Below are 14,070 nucleotides of genomic sequence, written 5' to 3' on the forward strand. Positions count from 1 at the left end.
AACCCACAGAACAGAAAAATTCCATTAGACCCATAATGACCTTTGAATGCAAAACAATTCACTTCCTCATTTACAAGCAGTGCATGTAAACAATGATTAACGCTTAGCAAAGCTCATCCAGATCTATTATATCATATAATATAACAACATGGAATTGGATTGATATGATCTCTGATCTCATGTACAGAAGTGAACTACTATGACATCACTGACAGCAGGGCTGTTTAATGTAATTGACCAACCAACGAAAAAACTAAAATGTTTCAACAATATTTGTAGGGGATCAAAATGGAATGTATTGTTAGAATACTGTGATTTTACTTAGAGAGTCTAATACACTGTAAAACATCTGTTCAACTGTGAAAATTCATCTCTGTCCATTTAAACCAGGGGTAGGCAAGTTCGGTCCTAGAGAGCCGCAGTCCTGCAGAGTTCAGCTCCAACCCTGAAAACAAAACTCACCTGCCTATAGCCTTAGTAATCCTGAAGATATTGATTAGCTTATTCAGGTGTGTCTGATTAGGGTTGGAGCTGAACTCTGCAGGACTGCGGCTCTCTAGGACCGAACTTGCCTACCCCTGGTTTCAACCAATGTCTCCTGTCAACATTAAACTAATTCTAACAGAGCATCCAGATATGTTGTACTCTCTAGCTCATTAAACCTGAGGTCTCCCAACAATAACAAAATCAACCAAAAACTCCTCATTCAACAGATAACAGCAAGGTTTGATATGGTTCCTTACTGATTTATTTATGTGTCGAGCAGAGCAAAGCAGTACTGAACAATACAACATAACATTTGGCTAAGGGCCCCTCATGTTTTTAACGGCAGATGGGCTCAGCTTCTTTGTCCTTTGGGAACAGTTAGAGGAACCAGTGGTTAAGAAATTGATTATTATCACACTGGCACAGGCACATAAATTGGTCCAACACAGAGGAAACTGAGGCACAGGAGGTTTGACAAATTGATGAACATTAAAGGTTGATCAAACATCAAATATAACCTATCCAGCAGAATCATACTCTTCTCCATTTACTCTTGGCAACATTCAATCACATATGGAGAAAAATAAAAGGTACACTACAGTTTAAAATTTTTAAATCGCAAGAGCTCGTATGTTCACCAAGGCTGCATTTTTTATGCATATTTGATCAAAAATGCAGAAAAACACAAATATTATTACAATATGAAAATAAATGTTTTTTAATATATATTTTAAAGTGTAATTTATTCCTATAATGGCAAAGCTTCTTTTTTTTAGCAACCATTACTCCAGTTATCAGTGTCACATCATCTTTCAGAAATCCTTCTTATATGCAGATTTGGTGCTCAAGAAACATTTTTTTATTATTATCAATAACGGTTGTACTGCTTAACAGTTGTGATGAAACCATGTTACTTTTTCATTAAACAAATTATAATATATATATGAAAGTGTTTCTACTTTACAGAGCTGTCACCGGGACATGTGATTTCTTATTGATATCTGTCAGCTAGTGAGGGCATTCTCTGTCTGACTATTATAAAAATGTATAATAATGGCTTAGAGCACCTGTACTGTAAGTGTGCAACAAAATCAAAAACATCACAAGGCAATTTTAAACAGCAAAAGCCCATGAGTAAATACTGAAAGTGCAAAAAGTCTTGCTAGTGCAATGGGCCCTTCAATCGTGTCAGTACTTATTGTGCTTAACTTTAAAGGTCATATTGACAACGTATCAAACACTCAATGACACTTAAGTTTTCTTAAACAAGTTCTATTATAGCTACATATTCCTTCAAACGTGTCAATAAATATGCCTTTGTAAGGCAGATTTTAGTCTTCCTTGAAGGTTAAAGCAACAATATCCCTTCATAATTGTTGTAACTACTGAAAACAATGTTCAGACAGCTCTGCAAAACAATCATCCACATAATTATATGAATGTTTGGAAGCTGCAGACAGTTTGGATGTAGGTGTGTGAATGACTGTGGTGCATGTTTTAGGTTTGGATGGATCTTTCTAGCTCTGCCAACTGTGCAATCTCACTGGTCTAAAATTTTATCCCACAGAGATTTTTCTGATTGGCTGTGATTTTTGTTGTTTCAGGCAGTGCTTCAAATTAGACGTGTTGTACTGATTGCTCCTCCTTGGTCTGGCAGCAGTGATCCCTTGACTCACCTAATATGCTTCCCTGAGGCAGGAAGAGATAGTCTGACTTCATGCCAGTTCTTTTGATAAAGTCTGTGGTCCTCTGATTAGTGCATATCTCTAGTCTGTCCTCCCTGGCAGTTTATGTTGCCAAACGCTGATGATTTAGACTGGAGAGGTAGTCACAATATCACACAGTGAAGCTTGTGAGAACTCATGGCTCTGTCTCCACGCCACTTTGTCTTTTTCTTCTTTTTCAGACTCCGCTCTGGAACTTGCTGTCTAAAAAGGCAAAGAATGAATGAAAGAGAAATGTGTCAATTTAAATTATAATAATCCCAGGTTCAAACTTTGAAGTACCCCTGTAATGTCCAAAAATATCTGGGTAGGCAGAAGTAGATGATAACAGTTTTATCTTTCTTGTATATCATCCTAGTTCATCATTATGAAAAGACAAACCCCATATGTGAGATCATGAGTTTTATTTACCTGATAACTCTGACTAATTCATGAAAGGCTCTGTCCACATTCATTGGAGGATCCTTGGCACTTGTTTCAATGTAAGTAATCTAAAGAAATAGTTAAGAAATAGAAATTACTGGTCGGCGCCGATAGCCTTGTGGTTAGTGCATCGTCTTATAGTGCAACTGCGCTCACAGCGACCCGAGTTCGAATCCTGCCTTGAGGTCCTTTGCTGATCCCGCTCCCCTCTCTCCACCCAATACTTTCCTGTCCTCTCAAAATAAAAAGCCCATAAATATAACTTTAAAAAAAAAAGATATAGAAATGAGAAATTACTGCATGAAGTCACTCATTTTTTTCAGCCTTTAAAAAGAGCAGAAGTTCCTTAAACACTTTAAAATGTACATTTGACATTTTAAATAAGAGTTTTACGTAATAAAGTAAGATTTTTAGTACTGTAAATGTTCAAATCTTTTGATGAATATAATGGATTATTATGTATAAAAGATCAGAAAAATTACAAAAATATATACTACTGTTAAAAATATATATACTACTGTTAATGCATTAAATTGATCAAATGTCTTCAGAAAATTAGACTTCTTTCAAAAGCATAAAAAATGTACAGACCTCACATTTTTTAATGGTAGTGTATATTTATGTTTATTGTTATGTTTATGTATATTTGCATGTGGATGGATGCTCCAAAAATCGACAAACAAAAAGTACCATAAAAGTAGTAGTAGTAGCAGTCATACTGGTTTGGAATGGCATAAGGGTGAGTATGACAGAATTTTTGGTTGAACTAACCCTTTAACCGCTGTCAGTCAACACACACCCAGACGCAAACACTCTTATTAATTGTGGGCTCACTAACAGTTAAATTCCACTGTTGTCAGCCCTACATAAAGTCGTGATATTGGTTGGACTCACGTTGTGTTTGGCTGCCATCTCACAGCCCTGTTCATTTGTCACTTTCCTCAGATGCACCAGGTCCACTTTGTTAGCCACCAAAACCATAGGGAAATATTCCCTGGTGAAGACAAAATATGTTAAAAACAAAAAGAAAAAGGAAGGAAGGAATATACTGAGCTGTGGACTTGAGTTTTGTATGTACACATGATTTCTAACCGGTCTTTGACTCGTAGGATGAGCTGGTGAAAGCGGTCGATGTGTTCAAAACTGGCCTTGTCCGTCACAGAGAACACAATGAGGAAACCATCTCCAGTCCTCATGTACTGCTCTCGCATGGCGCTGAATTCCTCTTGACCTGCTGTGTCTAAAACTGCAAGGAGTGAAGGTAACAGGGACAAGATAATGACCAGGTCAAACTGTTGTCATGTTATACAATTAAAAATAAAGTTATTAAAATATTATCAGAAAAATATTTAAACTCTTTCTATTTACAAATAATATTCTCTAGATTTTCTGTAGTTTCTACCCACCATCAGAGTATGTTTACATGAACCAACCAGTCTTTAGAAGGCAGAATGAATTTTAACTTCTTTTTTTTTTTTATGTTATTTTATAATACTATTATTTTCCTTTTTGATCTCCTATAGTGACTTCAAACCAAACCGCTACCAACAAGATTTTTGCTGGATTTTCCATTAGCCATGATTTTTGTTGAGCTGTAATAATGCTAAAAACTTGATATAGGCCTACTGATAAGGCTGCAAATACACATAACAGTATGGGAGCACTAAAAGCATGAATATTACTTATAATGCAGAAAATTACTACACATAATGAGGTGTTGGCACATACCATCCAAAATAGCCCACTGGCCATCGATCTCTGTGTGTTTCAAGTAGGAGTCTTCTATAGTAGGATCGTAATCTGGCACAAAAATCTTTTGGAAAAACTGGATGGTAAGAGCTCTCTTTCCCACGCCTCCATCTCCCACAACCACCAATTTATACGTTGGGAGGTTGTCGCTAGGGACCGCACTGGTTGCCATGATAACAGCTACACCTGAGGAGAGAGAGGAGAATGTTATCCCTGATCATTATTTAAGCTTAAGCATTAGGTAGATGACAGTTATGAGGACTTTTATATGAAATAAAGAAGCTGAAAGTACTGATGAAAGTTCAAATGAGGTTTTCTGTGGTTTGGGAATAGTTCTGCAGAGAGCTAATTTAGGATAAAGGGATGCATGGCAAAGGATATGGTCTAGACACAGACAGTGTGGTTCTTTGTAATTGCTGTTATTTTCTGCACAACACAAGCCTTGAATCTTCCAAACCCAAGTCTGTTTTATTTTTGATTACAGTCTAAAATAAAGTTTAAAAAAAATCAAAATTAAACAAAGCTCCATGAAGTTTCTAGGAGAATGTAAGGACGAGAATAAGATGTCAAAATGTTGATGATATTCATATATTTATTTATTATAAAAGATCATTTTTTGCCTTGCAAATGTGTTTTTATTAAATATATATATATATATATTTTACATTAAATATATAAAATGTACCATAAAGTACAAATGCACCATTTGCACTTCCTTAAGCTACTTTAAAAAAAAAAAAAACAATACATAGACTGGCCGTGTAAAACTATTAAGCAAGATTCTTAAGCAAGTGCCCCAATGTTATTATGTACAGACCTATGGTGAAATGACCATTTGAACCTAAAAGTTGTATGAAAATAAGTAAAAACACGTTCTTACCTATAAAGACAATGCTAGGAGCAGAGCGAAGAGTTTAAAGAAGTCAGCTAGGCTAACGAGGAAGTGTTTGCCCGGCCCGTGAGCAGGGCAATGTGTGCTATTCAGGAGGAAAAGTCTGTCAGTGGGTGACAGCCACCCCTTCCTGCGGCCCACAATGTGAGGAAGGAGTAAACTTCCTTCCTAATTCCACCAGGCCTGAATATTTGAGTGATCTCGCTTTCATAAGGGAACTATGAGAACCTCTCGACCAAACACACCCATGAGAAAGACCTCAAACTGACCTCTTATGATCACAGTTCATGTACTTTAGTTGCAGGCAATAGGCGGAGTTCATCCAAAAATGAAAATGGTAATTTATTCCCTCATGTTGTTCTGTATGACTTTGTTTAAGTGGAAAGTTTTTTTTTTCTCTCTCTCCAGTGTTTTAGCTACATTTTCTTCATCAGCAAGTAAATTCAAAATAGCTAATATAAAGTGCAAAGAACTTATCATGTGAATTCTAACTTTATTATTATAACAAAATAAATAACATTGAGAAATAATCACAGGGTTGTACCAAGTTAAAATAAATTAATAACTGTACAGTTCTGATTTTATATTTTCACATTCAGATAAACCTATAAATGTCAAAATTAGTACAACATATTTGTGAAAAAATCGGATACTGAACACACTATTCAATTATTAGGCTGTGACTCATATTATTTTTGTGTTGCTGTCTCTAGCTCCCTCCCTTCCTCCCTCCCTGTACAATAAATCCATGTGCATATCTGTCTCTGCTAATGTTTTAATGTAACTTTACAATCGATTTTGATGTCCTTTAGCACAGTATTCTGAATGATGATAATAATAGGGTGCTACTGATAGCCTAACAGATACTAGTAGTTTATTACTCAACTAACGTTAGGTTAATAAAGACAAAACTATCTAGCGTATATACAGATGAAACTGACCTGCACTTGAAGCCCTGAACAGGTCAGTGATGTTGCTACATTTCCCTGCTTCTTCTGGCCGCTTTCTCTCATCGAGTCCCGTGCATCGGTTCTGTTCGGAATCGTTTGACGGAAGCGCGGGACACACGTGAGCTGATTCGTATAGCGCAGCGCTGACAGTCAAGAGTCAAGACTAACCAATTTATGATTTATTATCGAATGAAAAAATCGGAAATGATCACTTTGGTACATTGAGAAGGAATAATTATAAAATAATATTAATAATAATAAAAAATAAAAAAACAGGGCAGCGGGCCAAATCAGCCGCCAGGCCACCGAATTCTCCCGGTGCTCCCGATGGCCAGCCGACCATTTAACTTCTCCAATGTTATTACAAATTGTAGCCTATAATTTATTTTCTAAATGTATCATTATATCACTTCCACCCAGCTGTAAAGCTATATTTAGTTTTCTCTTTATAAATACTCTATTACTCAGAAGTTCCCTGCGCTCTTCTCTCCATCATTGATGACGTCACTTTTAACGCGGCGTACTGACGTATTCCGTTAGATCTGTCACTCAATTCAGAGTTATCTTATTTAATAAACACTTATGATGATTATAAACAATGCCGACCTGAATCCGAGGGCTATAAACTGACATTCGTGAAAGGTTTATGTCTGAAATGACACCATGAGTGTGATTCTGAGTAGCTACTGATAAATGACAATGATCATCAAACTCTGGCAGGAAACTTACCAGTCATGGGTTGGTTGATTTACCAAGTGTGCAAAAATCCCGACTCCTCCTCGACATCCCTGTATATCAGAATAATCAACAGGCTCTTAGCAAAACAGCTGCCCTTCAGTTTAAATGAAAAATTAAGACATTTCCTCCGCCCTTATGAAATGACAACGTAACAATCTTCACATCGCAACTGCTGATGCTATAAATAGAATGGTTTCGACGGGGTGGATGCGTTTCTTTTGCCAACTTTTATAGTGCATTCATTTTTTTAATTTAACTAGCAGCATTGCACATCTGAAACAAACAACCGTGAATATATTCCCAGAACTTCTCCTAAAACACCGTCTTCTTCAAAACCCGTACATTGTCACATAAACGGAAGACTCTTCCCCACAAGCGCAAATGGACTGTTCCTCTGTATGAAGCCTCATCATCACTTTTAAAGCGGCAGCTAAATTTATTACTGTACGGTGTTTAGATGATGTGTGAGATGAAAAGACAAAATTATATTTGAAAGGACAATAAAAACAACTTTATATTTTGTCTATTTAGCTTAAGAGGACGACGTTTGACAGATGTAATTGTAACTTTTTAATACCGTTAAATAGAAAGGCGTAGGGGTTGGCATTTATCACATTTCAAAAGATGAGGTTGAACAACAGAAAAAAGAAAAAAAAAAGAATTGTTATGGGTCTTTCGGTGCCCAACCGGTGCTCTGACATAAGTATGAAATTAATCTGTGAGTGCCTGTTTTGAAAGTGTACTTGGTAGAAAAAGATCAAGTTCACTGCATAGGGAAATAAAGGCTTTCGGCTTCTGTTTTCTACGAGTCAAAAAGTTATATTCCTCTAGGAGGCGCTCGGTGGCTCTTTTTGGTTTAGGCAAAAAATATACCCATTCACACTCGACATACAATAGCCAATAAAAGACGGCGATATCCACTAATTTATGAGTACAAAATGTAGAGTATGTGATTTTTTATTTTTTTCCCACACATCTACAACTCCATTCCCATTTTAGTGGTACGAATTATACACTTTAATTTCTATTCTAATCCTTATTCTATTTCTACGGAGTCCGCAAATCGTCTGTGTTGTCGTAAAACTGTCGTAAAGAGTTCTTGCGGTAGATGTTTCCATAACAGTCAACGTGCTGTCCTTGTGAGAATGAGCACAAATTAGCAAGTAAGAGAATACTTACGGTTTTATATTTTTAAATGGATATTTTACACAAAGATTTTGGAGAAATTTTAGTTCGGAAAAGAAGGGTTTGAGAGACATAAAGTGATGAAAATGCACAGCATATTTTTTAAAAAGCAAAATGCATTTATGAACTAATTTTCATATAGTTTTTGGAAAATAAATATTTATATGCATGGTAGGTTATTGATGAGATATAACATTTGATGTGAAATGCAAAGATGATTATTTGTTTAATAATATCATTTTGTCATTTGTGTTGACAGTTTGGTCAAGTGGTCAAAAGCAAGAGAAGAGATGGCTTCGCCTTTTCTGAGACTCTGTGTTTATTCAGAAGTATCGGACATCACTGCTCCTTGTCGGCTGTGGAGGGGTATTTTCTGCCAACATTTTCTATCATGTTTTCCCAGATTATACATACAGAAAAGTGTACCAGGCCTGGCACAAAGGAGAACCAGCCAGCCTGTCGGAGAAGCTTGAGAACGTCTTTCAAGAGGTGCTCAAAGATTCTGCTGTCAGCTTCCCTAAAAACTTCAGTGCTTTCGCCGCCTTCGGCTTTCACCCGGTAGGGGCAGGTGTTCCATGGCTTCCCTCTGGAGTGCAGATCGGCATCCCAGCCAACTTCAACAGCACCACCGGTGATCCATCGGGCATCACCAACCGCAATATTCTCATCAATGGCAAAGAGCTGCAGTGGGACAGCGATTCAGGCGCTACTCTCAAAAACTCCCTGGTGTTCTCTGCGGAGGCACAGAAGTTTGCTATAGCCCGAGAAGTGACCCGACTGGGTGCTGGGGGTCCCGTGTTGCACGCTGCAGTGGCTCCAGCATGTCTGGCAGGGGCTTGTATATATAGCGTAGCCCTCAAGCAGATCTTTGGGCTCCAGGCTGGGTCCATCTTCTTCAGGGCTGGCGTTAATGTGTTTGCTGTGGGTTTAGGGGTCGTGTCTTATATCCTGGCTTCTGATGCTCAGAGCCAGTGGTTGGACTACAGCTCAGACCGCATGTCTGTCAAGCGATTATGCAAAGGGTGGCTTGGAGTTCTATGACAAAATCTTGACACGGAACAAGACCTTGCGCTCTCTAATGGGCACAAAAGGGGAAGAGATGTACGCCCCCAGTGGAAACTTGTTTCCTGGACATCTGCTGCAACTCAGACACGCCCCTTACACATCTAGACGGGATAAGATTTTAAATCTTTTGAAAAATGAGAAAGTATGAACTGTCTGATTATATTTAAAAGCATATATGCGCTTAGTTTGTACCATGTGAAAATCATATTGCAATACTGCATTTGTATATGGACAGTGCTTTTGAAATGGTACAACACAGCACTAGATAACTTGTCTTCCCTTTCTCACAAATAAACAATTTAACTTTAAGTCCATCATGTTCTAGTCTACATCTGTCAAAGTGTCGTGCTGCTGATTAGGTTACATTATAATCAGTAAGAGACATTAAGCTATGTATTATATATGCCAGCCATACATATTTATGTATGCCATCACAATCACATGAAAAACAAAATGACTTTAAAATGTGTTAGCATTTATCTACACAGGTTTTTTTAGTTGTTCAGTTGTTTACGGTCGTATTTTTAAAGTATGTTTGCTGATGATACATGCCTACATATAACAGTCATAGTGTAAGTGACCGTCAGCCAAAGGATGGATGCCAAAAAGATGTTTGAGAGGCCTTGCAGGAGCACACATTGGGTGTGCACATTTCCCAGTCCACTTACTTCATACTAGATCACTCATTCTGTAATGACATTTCCAGTAGGTTTGACTTTCTGCAGTGTAAGTCCTCTCATGTCTCTGTGAACACTTTTTTATTTCTCCAGCTAATAGCTAACTTCCAACTAAGTTTTTTTTTACCCCATGCAGTTTAGTCTTTAAATATTTGTCATACTGTAAGATTAATATTCTGTTCACTATTAAGTTTTAGATATAATACATATTTCAAGAATTCCTAGCTACTAACATATTTGTTTTATTGCACAGTACAGGGCCTAAACGTAACATAGCATTTTAAGATAGTCAACGACATACAGTAAATGCAAATTAATAATTAAAACTCAAATACATAGTACATTTTAAGGATATACTTCTAAGTAATCGAAACTTTTTAGTGAAAAGCAAGTCATTAGGCGCATCAGCACAATTATGCCACAAGATGTCACCATTGTCCATATAAATCTGGATGAACAACGTAAATGTCTTCAATGCTTTAACAGTTGGTAGGTTGGTAGATATCAGATATCAAACCATGTTGATTCTAATAGCAGTACTGAAAATCTATCTATCTATCTATCTATCTATCTATCTATCAGTCTGCCTGTCTATCTATCCGTCTGCTTGTCTATCAATCTGCCTGTCTATCTGTCTGTCAGTAAATGTCCCGCCTCCCCAGGTTGTGACTCCACCTCCGGCCGCTGGCGGCGCTGCGGAGAGATGTCGCGCCATGTTACAATGTAACACTCAGCATTGCTACTGCTTCTGCGGGTCCTACAATGTAACAGCAACGTGAACTGAGACACAGCTTGAGAAGTGACCGATCCCGATGAGCCGACTTCCAGAGTGGGAAATGCGTTTTTATTCTGCTGCGAGATCCCTTCCACCGCCCTAGTGGTCCCGTTGAGTGGATTGTAAAGTGTCCTCGCTGACTGGCTTCACAGGATCGAGTTTGTGTGGATTATAGGAACCGGAGGCCCCGTTGAGTTGAATGTGTGTGCTGGGCTGGAGTGGGTCAGTATGAGGCTGCCGCTGCCGCTGCTGCTCTGAGCGGGCTCTCTGCTCCCTGCCTTGGGTCTCTTACAAAATAATATTTACTTATAAAACTGGACACCCTTGGAGCAGTTTATGACGGTAAGAATCGGCATGTCACTGCTGTTGTTGGGGGGTTTTGTACAAAAATGCTGCCTGCTTTCCTGGATACACTATCAACAAATTTCAAGTTGTTTTCTATAGTATATTGTTATGTTTTAGACAAGAAAATAACTACATACAAGGAATACTTCTTACGCATTTTATTTGTAAATGTTGTACCAGAAGATTCAGTTGTTGAAGCAGCTTTTTCTTTAGCTGAAGCAGTAGCAGATTGGATTTTGTTGGAGCTTGTGGTGTATTTCACTAGAGATTTACATGATTATTTATTCCATTTGAGAGGATTATCTTAATTTAGCTTTACCTTATTAATAGCCAAGCACTGAAGATCCCGGTCATTGGTGAAAACATTTGGTTATTTGTGAGTCAACGACGTGTTTGTGTGGTCAGTCTCTTTTTTTTTTTTTACATTTATTTTGTTTATTTTTATCAGACTTATTTTATGTGTTGTATTGGCAGTGACGTAATCGTTTTTGACAGGGTTTATCATGGTGTTGACAAGACATGTGACTTAATCATTGCGACGTCGTATTGACAGGTGAAAACCAGTTGTTCAGAATTCCTCCTCCATGCTGGCGTGGGTACATGGGTGGATGGATGTAGGTGTGTATGTATCTCTTTATAGAATATAATTTTACATTTTACACACAGAGTTTGGGGTCTCTAATATTTTCAGTTTTTACTCTTATTCTCACCAAGGCTGCATTTATTTGATCAAAAATACAGTAAATGTTTAGTAGTATTGTAACATTCATATATGAAATATACTTTAATATAAAATCGTATCATATATAATATAATATTCTTTAATTTCTTTAATGTGATTTTACTTCTCTGATAACAGCTAAATTTTCATTAACCATTTAGTCCTCCAGTCTAAAGGCATATGATCCTTCAGAAATCATTGTAATATGCTGATTTGGTACTCAAGAGACATTTCTTATCATCACCAATGTTAAAACCAGGTGTGCTGCTTAATATTTTTGTACAAACCATGATAATTGTTTTTTTTTCAGGATTCTTTGAAAGTTCAAAAGAACAGAATTTATTTGAAATATAATTATTTTGTAACATTGTAAACATTTACTGTCACATTTGATCAATTTAATACATCCTTGCTGAATAAAAAAAAAAACATCATACTGACCCCATGTGAAAAGGACAGTAGACATATGTGTGAATGGTAAAGATCTGCTGGATGAACTCTTTTTAAATCTATTATTTTTCAGAGGTTTCTGTCATTGTTTGTTTTTCAGCAATTCAGGATCTTGGAGATCTGAGTTAGCAGTCCAGTCCCTGTGGGCTGAGTTGATTTTATGCAGGAGCAGTTTGGATGATTTCAGGGTGTCAGCTGTTAGGGGCGCGAGGGCAGCAGCAAGGGCCCTGGCCGGCATTTCTGTGCACCTGAGCCAAGGCCATGTAGAGCTGAATTGGGGGGGCTTTGAAGAGGGGGTAACAGGAGGCAGGTGTTCCGACAGTTGGAACTGGCAGCACCTGCCCATCTCAGTATGGGAAACCACATTGCCTGACCGAGCACATTGCAGTGCTATTTCTGACCTCCTGAGTACAACCCATGGCCAAGTTAATCACCTAATTATGGATATTTCATGGGATCTTATTACCATGTACTCTGTCAGATAGGGCTGGGTATCGAGTTCGATACTTTTTAGGCACCGACCGAATTGCCTCGATACCATCGAGTATCGAAAAACGTCTTGTCGTTCGGTACCAAATTTCGATACCTAAGGCGTTAATCTCATCAGCGTCAGTGAGCCAATAAGCCTGCAGCACTAGCCGGTGTGTTCGACTAGAGGGTAATCTTGTTAAAATTGATTTAATAAAATTGGTATCGAAAAAAGTATCGTTCAGGAACCGGTATCGAAGTCAAGGTATCGGTATCGATATCGAAAAATTTTTGAACGATACCCAGCCCTACTGTCAGACTGAGATATCATTTAGTTTTAAGCTGTAGGGTCGTTTCCACAGTTTTTCTATTGTAATAATTGCTGACTTCCACCTGGGAGTAGCCTGTGTGGCATTAGTTCATTTAAAGTTAGCCTATATAATTAAAATGTATTTTCAAGCATGAATGTTCATCAATGAACTGTTTGGCTTGAAATGACAGAATTGCTCAGTTCACTGGTAGTGGCCACGTCTCGCCAGTTCTCATTGATAACTAATGATGGTCGCTTAATCGCTGTAAAACCTCTTTATACAAGCTGTAGAACTGAAGAAAAAGTGTTTTTGCTTTTACAATTTGGAATTTTGAACAATTTGATTTTATTGTAAATCTAAAACTTACATCCAGTGTGTGTGGATGGACCATTCATAAGTTAAAAATATTTTTTATGATGCTGTTGAAAGAAGTCTCTTATACTCACCAGTCACCAAGGCTATGTTTATTTTAATAAAAAAATGGTAAAAGTTATATTGTGATGTATTATTACAATTTAAAATAAATAATTTATTCCTGTGTTCCAATTCCAATCTTCAGTGTCACATGATCCTTTAGAATCAATCTAATTTGCTGATTTGATGCTCAAGAAACATTTCTTATTATCAATGTTGAAAATAGTGCTTAATACTTTTGTAAAAATCATGGTTTATTTTTTTTTCATGATTCTTTGATAAATAGCATTTATTTGTAAAAGTTAAAAGTAATAAAAGTATTAGTTTCTTTAACAACAACAACAACAAAATCATACTGACCACAAACTTTGAAACGTTAGTGTACTTTCCAAGATGACACAAGGCCAATCAGCTGTGCTGTGAGATAACAGGCTTCTTTTAACTACCAACTGAGAATTTCAGTGTCTGACCCTCTTCATAACATTTGAAGCGTTGTTGTTTCCGATTTAGCTAATAATCTCCTTGCTGAAATGATTATCTGGTTTGGTATACTAAGTTACTTAGTACAAATCTTAAGAGAGATTATTGAGAGCTTTGAACATACCAGTGTTTAGAGCACCTCCATGTACACTAGCGGAGCCGATCCTCCCTATACGCAAAGTATGCAAGCTGCGTAGGGCCCCCGAAACACCAGGGG

General features: G+C 37.4%; 2 protein-coding genes and 1 pseudogene across 5 annotated transcripts in view; 2 read left to right on the forward strand and 1 right to left on the reverse strand.

The window, feature by feature from the left end:
• Positions 1-1,322: 1,322 nt before the first annotated feature.
• Positions 1,323-7,119, reverse strand: LOC107733654 (ras-related protein M-Ras-like). Of its 3 annotated transcripts, XM_016545382.1 has the most exons (7): positions 6,216-6,357; positions 5,263-5,359; positions 4,362-4,568; positions 3,726-3,879; positions 3,528-3,627; positions 2,622-2,701; positions 1,323-2,414 (listed from the first exon to the last, which is right to left on the reverse strand). In XM_016545382.1, exons 3-7 carry the CDS (start codon positions 4,552-4,554, stop codon positions 2,315-2,317), a joined length of 627 nt encoding a protein of 208 aa, XP_016400868.1. In that variant the 5' UTR covers positions 4,555-4,568; positions 5,263-5,359; positions 6,216-6,357; the 3' UTR covers positions 1,323-2,314. The 3 variants fall into 3 exon arrangements, with proteins under 3 accessions (XP_016400868.1, XP_016400867.1, XP_016400869.1); XM_016545381.1 differs by lacking the exons at positions 5,263-5,359; positions 6,216-6,357 and adding an exon at positions 6,954-7,119; XM_016545383.1 differs by lacking the exon at positions 5,263-5,359.
• A 1,192-nt stretch (positions 7,120-8,311) lies between these two features.
• On the forward strand, positions 8,312-9,687 carry LOC107733621 (transmembrane protein 177-like; annotated as a pseudogene).
• A 945-nt stretch (positions 9,688-10,632) lies between these two features.
• The window catches only part of LOC107733639 (tyrosine-protein phosphatase non-receptor type 4-like), a 57,474-nt gene continuing 54,036 nt past the window's right edge, over positions 10,633-14,070 (forward strand). For both annotated transcript variants that reach the window (XM_016545348.1, XM_016545349.1), the window contains exon 1: positions 10,633-11,006. The gene's annotated coding sequence lies outside the window, so the exon portion shown is untranslated. The remainder of the gene's footprint in view (positions 11,007-14,070) is intronic.

Source organism: Sinocyclocheilus rhinocerous, unplaced genomic scaffold (genome assembly GCF_001515625.1).
Source record: "Sinocyclocheilus rhinocerous isolate Xijiao unplaced genomic scaffold, SAMN03320098_v1.1 scaffold1842, whole genome shotgun sequence".
NCBI lineage: Eukaryota > Metazoa > Chordata > Actinopteri > Cypriniformes > Cyprinidae > Sinocyclocheilus > Sinocyclocheilus rhinocerous.

Excerpts from the sequence above, each read along its gene's own strand:
- LOC107733654 (XM_016545381.1), bottom strand. Across the intron at positions 3,628-3,725 it reads ATCCTACGAGTCAAAGACCG|GGAATATTTCCCTATGGTTT; the intron begins GTTAGAAATCAT and ends TGTCTTCACCAG. Across the intron at positions 2,702-3,527 it reads AGATGGCAGCCAAACACAAC|ATTACTTACATTGAAACAAG; the intron begins GTGAGTCCAACC and ends CTATTTCTTTAG.